The sequence below is a fragment of the Embiotoca jacksoni genome, unplaced genomic scaffold (genome assembly GCF_022577435.1).
Source record: "Embiotoca jacksoni isolate LCO1_2020_lvr unplaced genomic scaffold, fEmbJac1.0.p SCAF_2, whole genome shotgun sequence".
Classification (NCBI taxonomy): domain Eukaryota; kingdom Metazoa; phylum Chordata; class Actinopteri; family Embiotocidae; genus Embiotoca; species Embiotoca jacksoni.
Genome location: NW_027185340.1, coordinates 8,235,125 through 8,247,500, shown reverse-complemented (window position 1 = coordinate 8,247,500; position 12,376 = coordinate 8,235,125). Strand labels below are relative to the sequence as shown.

The window sequence follows — 12,376 nt, the reverse complement described above, 5'->3', positions numbered from 1 at the left end:
GGCTTATAGAAATGAACTTTTTGGTTTTTTTTAGACCCTTTGAGCTCGTTAGTTTTGGTTTTCCAGCCTTAAAACTCCACTTTGTAAACAACCTCGATAAAACAAACTTCTAAACACGCCAAACAACAAACGGACCACGTCAGCACCGAGCGGGAGGCGCACGCCGGAGCATTTAGCAGCTTGAGCTCCAGATGTTTTTCTAGAACGGATCTAATGTGGGGATAAAAAAAAAAAAAAAAAGCACAAACGTGACGCCGAAGTTTCCTCCGGCTGTACCTGCCAGATATTTTCTTGATGGACAGATTATCCATCAATATCCCAGATTTAAAAGGAGCTGCGGAGTGTTTCCAGGTCGGCGTACCTCCTTGTGAGAGTCCTTGTGAGCCTCCAGCGTCTTCATGATGGTCAGCTCGGCGTAGTTTTTGAAGCGGGCCGGCTGGTTCCTCAGAATTTCTTTCAGCACACGCAGGGCCAGCGCTCGGATGGTGTGCTGGAGGGAGGCGGGAGGTGGGAGAGGGGTGTGTGTTAAAGACACACACACACACACACACACACACATATATATATTTAGGTCAAATCTTTTTGAAAATTTCAAGTAAGTAAATGACAAAAATACTTAAATAATGTTTAAAAACTACAGTTTAGAGATGATTTTCCAGACGTTAAAAGTTACGTCTGAAGGAACACAAACATACAACAACAACAAAAAACAGCAACATGAAAATGAAACCAGTTATAAAAAAAACTAAAACATCCGTTCTATTTTACCAGCAGTTTGTCGGCAACTTCTACACAACAGCAAAATCCCCACGACGCACAAATCACACACATTCGCACACGCACACGCACACACACACACACACACACACACACTCGGAGCCTTCAGGTAACGTACGTCTTTGTCGCCCAGCGTCTCCAGCAGCAGGAGCAGGATGGTTTTGAAGTGTTCGTCCCACACGGCCATGCTGTCCTCTCGCGTGATCTTCAGCAGCTCCACCAGGGCACCTTTACGCTCCTCGGAGCGCTCGTTGTGATTGGACAGCTCCTTCAGCAGGTCGGCCACCATGTCCGAGTGGTCCTGACCGACTGGGAGGGACGAGAGAGGGAGAGAGAGAGAGAGAGAGAGAGAGAGAGGATGAATTAGAGCTAGCGACGACCGCCGCGGTCCAGAAACAAGCGTCATCTGATCAGTAATAATTATTAAGACAAGACGCTTATATTCTGTGTTAATGTCAAAATGGATTCTACGAGTATATTTTCACTTGTGTAGAGAAGAATGCACTTTTAAGACTTTTAAGAAAAGCTGAAATATCATAAGCCTATAATGAACAGAAAAAAAAAAAAAAAAAAAGGCTGCCGTTGTTGTTGTTGCAGACAAGAAACGGACACGTTTCTGTTCGAAGCGGGCTTAATGATGCCCCTTCGTTTGCGCTGATATCGAAATAAATTAAACACGTGTCTAAAAACTGGTTGCAGAGGCAAAAAAAAATGGATCTCACAATAAGACAAATGAATAGAATTCCTCATAATCACCCAGACATTTAATTCGTTACAGCTAGAGCTGCAGCGATTAGTAAAAAGCATCGTAAATGTGCAGAATCAGCAGAATAGGTGGGAAAGTGAACGTACAGGTAAAGTAGGCGGAGTTAAAAAAAAAAAAAAAAAAAAGAAGAGAAAATGATGAGGGTGAGTGAGAGAGCTGAGTGAGCAATGCAGACAGAGAGAGTGAGAGGAGTGAAGCTCAGCAGTCAGTCAGTCTGTCAGTCAGCGGGGGAGGGGGCGGCGAGGAGGGGGGAAGGAGGAGGGGCGGCGTCTTTACCAGGAGCAAAGACCTTGGGGAGGCTCATCTTGTTCTCACCGCTTTCCTGACGTCGGCCTGGAGAAGGAGGAGGAGGAGGAGGAATGAAGGTGGGTGGGTGGGTGGGTGGGTGGGGGAGGGCAGGGAGGGAGAGGGGTAGAGAAAAGGGCGTGATGACAACAACAACTGAAGCACACAGGCCGTCACACACACACACACACACACACACACACACACACACAGCGGTGGTGTTTGTGGGTAACAGAATGGCTGAAAACTCCACTAACAGAGATTCAACACTTTATAACTGATGCAGTCGTTGTGGAGACTCAGATTTCCTTTAAGCTGTCAGAAGGACACGACATCACACGATGGAGGACGGTGACGAGAGAAAAACAAGACGTTGATCACGAGACGAAACTTGAACAGGAACCGTCTGTGATTCTGATTTTGTATATAATTTGTTACGTGTGCAGTAAATTGTTTTTGATCTCTATGCTGTTCTTTTCTCTCTCTGCTCTCCCCTCGAACCCCAACCGGTCGAGGCAGAAGCTCCGCCCACCTCTGAGCCTGGTTCTGTCTGAGGTCTCTTCCTGTTAAAAAGGGAGTTTTTGCTTGTAAGTGCCGTGAAATAACGTGTGTCGTGATTTGGCGCTACATAAACAAAATCGAATGGAACCGAATTCAATTCAATTCTGATTCCTGACTACCGCGAATCACCGCTCGAACTCACAGTCACGGAACTGCTCTACGTCATCGTCGAACACGGCCTCCTTCAGGGCGCTCTTGTCGTAGCTGCAGATGGTTTCTCCGTAGCCGTACGGGGCGAACTCACGACCCCGCGGCCCGGAGAAGGAGCGCGGCGACGGCGTGTTGAGCAGCGAGGTCTTGTTGTCCAGGGCGGTGCGCCCGCCTTCCACCGTGTCCAAACCCAGACGGGGATCGGAGGCAGGAGACGACGCCACTCCTTCTCTCCCGGCCTGCAAAAACAGGAAGGTAACAATCGTGTTTTCGAACTCGACCTTTGACCTCCCAAATCTAAAGTTCAATTGGTCAGCCAGAGTGAACATTTGTGAGAAATTGTGAAGAAATTCCCTAAAAAGGCGTTCCTAAAATAATAAATAGTGCTCACGGGCACGGGTCAATGTGAGGTGACCTTTGACCTTTAAACACAAAAAAAACCCCTTCATCAGGTCATCGTTGGTGCTACAAGTGAAATGTTCTTGCCTCACGCCGTTGCTCGTCATGTTGAGGTTTACAAGAGCATGACGGACAGATGACGGGGAACGTGTGGTCACGGTGACCTTTGACCTTTTGACCACCAAACCCTCACCAGGTTCACCCTTGAGGCCGACGTGAAGAAAAAAACTCCATCCAGGCGTTCCCCGAGATATCGCGTGAACGTGTCAAAATTGTGCGGTCCCAGTGACCTTTGACCTTCAAAATCTAAACAGCTCATCTTTTTGGTATCGAGTGAATGTTTTCTTTGCCGGGTTTGACCAAATGTCCTCCAGGCGTTCAGAAGGCCGGACGACCCGAAAATGGACGGGAGGCGTTAAAAACGGTTGGAGGAGGAGGAGGAGCTTGACGACTCACCGCGTCGTCCCTCTTGCCCTCCCGTCTGATTGGCTCGTTCAGGTCCTCCTGGCTGCGGTAGCTGAAGCTCTGGATGGCCTCGGTGACGCCGCGCAGCGAGCTGTAGATCTCCTCCGAGTTCATGTTCTCCGTGTCGTACTCCATCATGCTGCCGCACGCACAAAGAGAAAAAAACACGGACGGGTTTGGTGTGAGGCGGCAGACGCAGACGCAGACGCAGACGCACACGCACACACACACACACACACACACACACACACACGCATGCAAAGTGCTTTAGTTTTGCTTTTTGACAGACAGATTAGTTCTGTGCGAGCGAACGGTCAGGACCGACGTAAACCTTAACTGTGTTATGGATTTCTGCTGCGTCATGTTTTCTCTTGATTAGAAATCAGGGATTAAATAAACTACAAAACACTCAGTTGATTCGGATAAAAGGAAAACCGGATCGATTAAAGGAGGTCGCGGCTTCCTTCACAGGGCATTATTCTCCCGTATGTCTCGGCCCGCCTCATTACCTGGGTGAATACGCTCTGCGCAGGACCCTGAGGGAGGGAGCAGCAGGGGTGGACTGAGGCTGAGGAGGAGGAGGAGGAGGAGGGGCGGGGGGTTGCTTTGACAGTCCGTCGACACCCCAACCCCATAACCGACTGTTGCCACAGCACGGCCGGGAGGGAAGGACGGGACGGACGGGAGCGAGAGGAGGAGGTGGGCGGAAAATGGACGACAACGAGGACGAGACGAGATGAGAGAGGAGGAGGAGAGAGGAGGAGGAGGAGGAGAGAGGACGAGACGAGAGAATGAGAGAGGAGGAGGAGGAAAGAGGAGAAGGAGAAAGGAGGAGGAGAGAGGAAGAGGAGGAGGACGAAACAAGAGAAGGAGAGATGAGGAGGAGGAAAGAGGTGAAGGAGAAAAGAGGAGGAGAGAGGAAAAGGAGGAGGAGAAAGGAGGAGGAGGAAGAAAAACAAAACAAAAACGTGTGCGGGAGGAGAAAAGACAAAAAGAAACTGGTCTGAGCTTTGAGGTTTCGGGACAGTGTTAGTTTAGAGGAGGAAAAGTCAGAATCCCACAAACTCATGAAATACAAAAATTCAAATTTGAGCCACTTTTCTGCTGAGAAAGATCTCGACACAAAGTGAACTGCAGGATCGGAGATACGGTAAGTTCAGCATCAGTGTTTGTGGGCTTCTGCTGGCAGAAACAAAGACTGTACAGGTTCAACTGAAAGAAGTCGAATACACGGACACACAGGAGGAAATTAAAAAAAAGGGCCGAAAGCGAAACGGATTTATTTATGACGACTTCAAAGAAGCCAGTTATCAGTTGTTTCCCAGCGACGGTTGTGTTTGAGGCTCTAAACATTTTGTCCCTGGGCCAAGTCGATTGAGAAGGATTTAATAAAAAAAAGGCCAGTTCAGATCAAAGGTTGTCGACGGGACGAATTGAAGTCTGTTGTCTGTTCAGCATCGTCCTGTTGTAACGTCTCCATAGCAACGACTCTCTGAACCGCCCAGCTTTTTGGCGTGTTTTTTTTTTTTTTTTGGGGGGGGGGGGGGTGTTTGAGCTGGACTGAAACCGTCTTAAAACATGAACGAGGACAGAGACCGGGAGTCACTTTTGCATTTTTCAGCTGCATTTTTTAGAAGCAATGAAATGCTATATTTTAGACTGAACTCGAGACAGAATTTCTCCGGTTTTTTGTTGTTGTAAATTTTTCCCGTTTTCTTCTGGACCAGCTCCCTCCTTCAGAGAAGTCTGAGTCTCCTTCTAATAAGCAGGAAAAACATTGAGACCCCCATTTTGATCAGATCATAGTTTGTATCTACTGACTTTGCTACGAGCTGATTGGCTGTTGAAAGATGGGGCGTGCCTTAAATAAAAAAAAAAAACTGAGACGGGTCCGGTTCACGCTGCTGAAACTTCTCTGAACCTGTTCCATCTCGTCTCAAATCTTTGGCCTGAACTGGACTTAAATGTGGTATTTAACTTTTATATATCCTTAAAGTATGCGTTGTAACCTCGGAGCAACCAACTCATGCTTCTACCGACGTTAGTTTGACTACCGTCTCCATGTGGTTAAACCAAAGCCATGCATAAAGACAGTAGGAGTGCTGTACAGTAGATAATAACAAGGATAACAGGGGGTTTGGTTACCTTGGAGACAGTCCGCCGTGGGAACAGTTTGTTGGCGAGGTGAGGGGGCTGGTTCTGCTGGGGGTGTGACGTGTCGGTGGCGTCCGGCCGATGGTGTTACTCGGGGAACCCTGAAAAATCAAGGAAATAAAATCGAGATAAGGAGCGACCCCGGCACCTGAACGTTCAAATGGGGTCGTATTTACCACGTTCACAATAAAGAGTCCGTATGAACGGCGCCCTCTTGTGGTATTCACAATGTCGAAACGCGAAATGTTCTTTTTTTTTTTAGGTGGGTTGGGGGGGCTATTAACAATTTACCTTTATTAGACGTCGCACAAAAGTCCAAATATCTTTGTTTTGTTTGTTTTATTGCCGCCTTAGCTAATATTATACTTTTTTTTTGTGAATTTACAAACAATACAGACAAGTACTCAGTATTATATCGTACTGAAAAAACAATGACGTTGATTTACTTGAACAAGTAAGAACTATTTTCTATGAAGCGCACGAGTTCACGAGTTGTGACGTGTTTGCTGACGTTTACAGAAAGGTCAGAGGTCGTGGAAGTTCATTTTTTGTTGGATGTTTAGCTAATATATTGTAATTTTTGTCGCGTGGAGTTATCTTCATAACTTGGATAACAGCCTACGTCTGAGGAAAACGATGATCTTCCCAACGGCCTCATCTTTGCATTTCCTGCACTACGCTAACCCCCACCAAAACCCCCCCCCACCCGTTAGCTTGCTAAAATTGTTAGCCTGCGTGGCTTCTAGACGCCTTCCATGTTTCCGTTGCTTGTTGACGCAATTTTTTTCCATGTTGTAGCCGCGAATTCACGAGTTCCAATTCGAACGCAGGGATTTCTCTGCCGTCACATAATAATAATAATACATAATGCAATAATAACGATACTGGACTTACCACGCTGCCGCTGTTGCTGGAGTTCTTCAGGTGGTTGTGCAGCAGCTTGGTGGCTCCGTCCTGGAAGGTTTTGGGCAGCGCTCCCAGCAGCATGGTGAACTCCGGGGTGTTGAGCTCAAACAGGGCGATCAGCACCACCTGGGCCGCCTGCAGGGCAGCGAAACACAAGCGGTCAGCACGGAGCATGCGATGAAGGAAGGAGTTCGGATTGGTTTCCTTGGTTTCAGAGGCGTCACCGGAGTGACACTGACATTTTCTTTTTTGTGAAATTATCACGTAAAAGTATGTAAAGTCATTTGACAAACTCCTACGTGGTCAGAATCAATAAAAACCACACCTAAGACTAATTTGATGTTATCGCCAATCAATCTTGATTCTGAAACCATGGCAACCAACCCGTCGGCTCCGCGGCGCACTTCTCGGTGGACTAAACGTCTGTAGAAAGAAACTTGTTAAAAGGTGAGTGTTCAAAGCTGCATTCAGTGGAAAACTAAGGAAGAACACAACTCTTCAAGGACATCGTTACTACTGTCCACGTTGCAACATGCAGGTGAGTACAGATAAACCGTAGAAAGTTCTACTTTGACACGTGACGGCCGCCGGGTCATTTTTTTGTTATTGTCATAATCTACAGAGACTTGGTAACCCTGAACCAGTTGTGTGTGTGTGTGTCCATTTACAGGCCTGTGCGACCGTCAGCACACGTCAATAAAACAATGCGGGTTCATTTTCCTGTTGTTTTAACATATTTACCAGCAATGTTTCCCCCAATGCCGGAGGTGATGTAAATGTTAATATTCATTACGAGTGAGAGTTTAGCTGTAGTTTCCACCCGAGCTGTAAATGTGTGAATAGAAATGGACTTTATGTGACTCTCCACATTTGAGCTTTTCTAAGCACTGAACAGGATTTTAGTTGTTAATTTGTTAAGGATACCCCTGCAGTTATTTAAAGGGGACCTATTATGCTCCTTTTTAGTGTTTTTAAAAAAAAAAATTTTTTTATTATAATTTATAGCTTTGCATGATTCACAGTTACCAAAATTGTATTACTACTTCAACCCTGTTTCCAAAACAAAAAAAAGTTGGGAACCTTTGTAAAATAGAAATAAAAACAGAACGTGATGATTTTCAAATCATGCAAACCCATTTTTAATTGGAAATAGACCAAACACAACATATCAAATGCTGAAACTGAGAAATTTGATGACAGCAACACATTTTTAAAAAGTTGGGAAATGGACACCGAATAACTTGAGAAGTTATGTAATGCTAGTAAAAAAAATGTGGTGGAACATCTCAACTAATTCGGGTAATTGGCAACAGATCGGTAACATGATTGGGTATGAAAAGATCATTTCAGAGAGGCAGAGTTTCTCGAGTGAAGATGGGGAGAGGTTCACCACTCTGTAAAAGACAGTGTGAAAATAGTGCAAAAATCTAGAATAATGTTCCTCAACGTGTAATTGCAAAGAATGTTGGGGATTTCATCATCTACGGTTCATAATATCATTAAAATAATCTGGAGAAATATCTGAACGCAAGGGGCAAGGCCAAAAACTAATACTGGCTAGCGATGATTTTCGGGCCCTCAGGATGCACTGCATTAAAAAGACACATGCATCTGTATTGGAAATCACTGCATGGGCTCAGGAACATTTATGAAAACCATTGTCTTGTCCATTCTGTTTTTAATTTACATTTTACAAACTTATTTGGAAACAAGGTTGTATACTTGCCCTTTATACAGTCGCGAGTTCATCCTCTGTCTGTAACAAGTTGTCTGAGTTCCCGTCCCAAAAGCACGACTACTGGCTATCAAAACCTAATTTTTTAAAAAACCTTATGAATCTCTCCTTGTGGAAAAAATAAACTGTTAATAACATGCAGGTATGCAGGTGGTTGTTAGGGTGAGTCACACAGACAGAAATGTGTTAGGCACACAGTCGTAACACGAAAGAGCATTCCTATCGATGTAGAGCAGAGAAATAAAAAAACCTCATACAAAGCGACAAGCCTTTCCTGTAATTTAAAGATGTAGAAAAAGGTTAAACACAAGTCTTTTCTGGTTCAATCTGTTTGGTGAGTGATCGAGTAGCAAGGCACAGACTGATTTTTTTAGGGTTATTACACAGCAAAAAAAACAAAACAACGAACTGGAGGCATAAAATGGTGAGTGAGAGATGCTGGACTCTGTCGTCGCAGTCTCAGAGGTCGGTGGTTAGGCGCCGGGCAGGCGGGGCATTGCGTGCTTTTGTTGTGTTGTGACGGGCTACCGGAGCGGGGGAGGTGGGTAGGGGGGCTCTACCTGCTTACACCTTTCTTCCTGGTTGCACTCAGTGGACAGTAAGGTTGCAGTACTGGACCTGCCAGCTAGCTCCTCGCTCACCCAGTTATGAAGGGTCTGGGGTACAGTGGCAAGGCAGAATGTCACATGGGGATGCAAATACAGAACCAACCTTTCATAACAACCTGGCACACACCAAATGGATATTTGTACTTTCTATTCTCAGAAATTTATCTACAGGTTTTTTTCTGGACGTCCAAGCTCTGATTTAAAACTGGGAGAGGACTTCATTTAGGAGGAGCAGCAGTGGAAAAACAAACAGTAGGACGCAACAGACAGAGAACATATGACGCACCAGACAAGGGGGAACGATAATGGGCCGTTGACCCAGGGTCATCCACATGGGAGAGTGCCTATTATCAAAGTTTACAACTGCTGCTAAACACTAGAGGCAGACAAAAACACTAGAGGCTGAAGAATCCACATGAGGAAAAGCGTGGAGGTATACAACATGCCGTCAGGCTGTCGGCTAAATCCTCTTTACAAAGGTGTAAAGGACTAATTGTGCAAATAAATATTCAAAAACAATCACAAAGTCTTAAAGCAGTTAGATTTAATAAATACAATTTCCCATCCACTTTTAATGTTAATATTTGGCATAACTTGTTTGGTGAGGCAAAAAAAAAAAAATCATGAATAGGATTAATAGCTTCCATGACCACATATGTTATCTTTTTTTTTTTTTTTTTTTTTTTTTTTTTATTAAATCTGGATTCATTAGAAGAATTGAGTCTAAATGTCCTGAACAGTGAGAGTTAAAGCCCCCATCACCGGCCGAAACCTGCAAACGAGGTGAAATCCAAAAGTTCTGAAACTGGAGGAGAGAAACATCAGATTTTGGGGTCAATCAGCTGTTTGTTAGCCGTAACTTTCTAAGGCGTCTTAGGGAAGACATTCGCTGCAAACCACCTGAACTGTGGCGCCACGGCAACAGGGTTCCCCAACATGACAACACGCCTGCTCACCGGATTTGACTCCGTGCAACTTCTTTCCGTTTTACTCAAAAATTTGACCCAAATTCTGATGTTTCTCTGCACCGGTTTCAGGTCCACCGTTGAAATCACAAATGTTCACGTACCAGTGGTCACAAAAACATGTGGGATTAATTGGAATAATTACTTTTAAAGGTTATTACTTCCCCCTGCTCCTTTTGCATCAGTGCTGCTCTCTGTTCTCACAACAGGAACCATCGCTTGTATAACACATCCATATTATCTGATCACTCCAATGACAAAGAACTAAAAGGTGAAGTTAAAAATCTGTATTTGATAAAACAAGATTAAACTTTGAGGATAAAAACAACATTTTAGTGGAAACTTCCTGTTTAACTTCTTGTCTAAATAAAGTGATTTCCATCATCGGTGCTAAATAACACAAAAAAACAAATATAATGTGATGTTTCCCTGAGATGTTGGTCTCAGCAGATTTAACACACACAGCTGACTTACCTTCCTGACATCAGAACTTTTGGGTTCAGTGGTCCAAGTGATGATGCGAGACACCGCCAGCCGCGTCTCGCTGGAGTTCACAAAGTCCGTCGGGTCCATCTGCCGACCCAGGCACTCGATGTACTTCAAAATGGCCACCTTTACCTGAAGAGACAAAGAAGCTTCGGGTCACACGTCGTAGCGAGGCATCAGCAATTCACATACTACAAATCAATCCGTGGGATTCTGCTTTACCTTGAGGTTCGGTGTCTGAGTCTGATCCACGATGAACCTCATCAAAATGTTGAACTGCTGGTCGAATGGGAAGGAGTCCCTGACAGACGGAGAAAAGACGAGTCGATGATTTCCTTCACGTCTGCTGGAAAATCACTGAAGATGCTGGATTTTAATAACTACAAGTAAATACTGCGAGTTCACCATAAAGTGAAAATCTCAGACTGGTGAAGGTTTCTCCTAATAACAGACGTTTACATTTCAACTTAATATATCGACTAATTTCCAACTGGAGACGGAACAGCCAGTCGTCTTTGGTCTCTCCTGACCTGGTGATATCCAGGGCCTTCTGGACTTTGGCCTGGACCGAGCCGAGCAGGTCGGCCCCCATCTTCTTCAGCAGCTGGGTGAGCAGGACAAACAGCCAGTCCTGCAGGTCCTCCCTGTGCACCGTGACGAAGTCCACCAGAGTCTCCAGGAACATGCTGAACACCTGGGAGCACGTGCACAGTTCAAAACATTCACTACGTGGCACCGATTTCTTAAGAAAAAAAAAAAATGAATGAAACGAGTATTTTTTTTTTTTTGTGTGTCTGATTTTGGTTAATGCCAGTGCGTGTAGAATATAGACTGACACTTACTCTCTGTTGTTAAATCCACAGCAAAGGCAGACCATGCAACAAGAGACACTTCGTTAGTACCAGATGAGTCACAGCAATTACAAGTACGACGTAAAGGAGCTCCATTGTTTGGGACACCATGCATTTACAACCAAAGTAAAGAGGATCTCGGTTACCTTGCTATGAGGATCTGCGAACATCCTCGTGAAGATCTCACAAAGCCTCTTCAGCTCCACTCGGCTGCAAAGAACGAGAAGCACCAGAACGACAAATCAGGACGGCGTTTCTCCAGTATCAATCAGTATCAATAAATATCAATTAGTATCAATTAGTATCAACCAATCAATATGACAACAGGTTAAAATACAGACATCCTTTGATTGAAAACCGACCAGCAGCGTAACAGCAGAAAGAGGTTTTTTTTTGGTGCAATCAAACCGAAAAAGACACGCCCTCAGAAAATACCTCTCTTTGAGAGAAGATCATGCTTTTAAAATGGGACTCTATTGGAACCAGAGGCTTTTTGGAGCCCCTAGTGGCCCTCAGTGGTATTGCACCTCCTAAAACGGCTTTAATTTTCAGACCCAGCGACTACGTCCATTCTTATGTACGGTCTGTGGTTACAAACGACAGCGGTGAATATTTTAGTCCGCGCCTTTTCCTGTGAAATCCTTTCTGAACGAGGTTTTAGGAAAACCAATTTCATATTTGACCCATCTTTCTGTTTCCACATCTCTGTTTCCTGAGCGACTGTAAAGAGTAACAAGTCCATCTCGCGTTGCGTCACCCACCTCAGTATTCTTTGGCTCTTGAGGAGGTTCTGTAGGCCCAGCAGGCCCTCCTTCCTCTCCGACCAGTTGGAGCTGGCGCAGTGGTTGAGGACCTCCGCCACATCCTCCGTCTGACGCAGGTAATGGGGGATGCCTCCGTTCCGTGAGCCGTACGAGCGCTCCGAGCAGGCGCTGGACGCGTCGCTGTTGGCGTCGTCATCGGAGTACATCCCCGGCGATTCGTACCTCCGCCTCAACGGCTTCCTCTGTGGGAGGAAAAGAAGAACATAAAGGATGCGAGACCCCTAAATGTCAACCGAGCTCTGAATAAACTTGGCCACGAGGTGGGAATCTTTCACACAAGGTCGCCAGTTGCATCTGGTAGCCATGCAGTTTACTCTACTGATTTGAAAACGTAATTTTTTTTAGTTTGATTCAGAGGATTTTACTGTTAAGTTTAAGGGTAAATTTGCAATTCCTCTGTTAAAAAAAAAATCAAAGAAATCATCTTTTGCTTATTTGTAAAAT

General features: G+C 45.1%; 1 protein-coding gene across 26 annotated transcripts in view; it reads right to left on the bottom strand.

Moving 5' to 3' along the window:
* clasp1a (cytoplasmic linker associated protein 1a) overlaps positions 1–12,376 on the bottom strand; it is an 83,993-nt gene that overhangs the window by 4,907 nt on the left and 66,710 nt on the right. For 15 of the 26 annotated variants that reach the window (XM_069154358.1, XM_069154364.1, XM_069154361.1 and 12 more), the window contains 13 exons: positions 11,870–12,114; positions 11,255–11,318; positions 10,788–10,951; positions 10,480–10,558; positions 10,246–10,389; positions 6,452–6,598; positions 5,549–5,658; positions 3,913–4,044; positions 3,395–3,542; positions 2,532–2,778; positions 1,820–1,876; positions 896–1,086; positions 362–490 (listed from right to left, as the gene is read on the bottom strand). In XM_069154358.1, coding sequence (XP_069010459.1) covers positions 362–490; positions 896–1,086; positions 1,820–1,876; positions 2,532–2,778; positions 3,395–3,542; positions 3,913–4,044; positions 5,549–5,658; positions 6,452–6,598; positions 10,246–10,389; positions 10,480–10,558; positions 10,788–10,951; positions 11,255–11,318; positions 11,870–12,114 — 1,857 coding nt within the window. The remainder of the gene's footprint in view (positions 1–361; positions 491–895; positions 1,087–1,819; positions 1,877–2,531; positions 2,779–3,394; positions 3,543–3,912; positions 4,045–5,548; positions 5,659–6,451; positions 6,599–10,245; positions 10,390–10,479; positions 10,559–10,787; positions 10,952–11,254; positions 11,319–11,869; positions 12,115–12,376) is intronic. The other 11 variants (XM_069154371.1, XM_069154386.1, XM_069154380.1 and 8 more) reach the window with 3 other exon arrangements.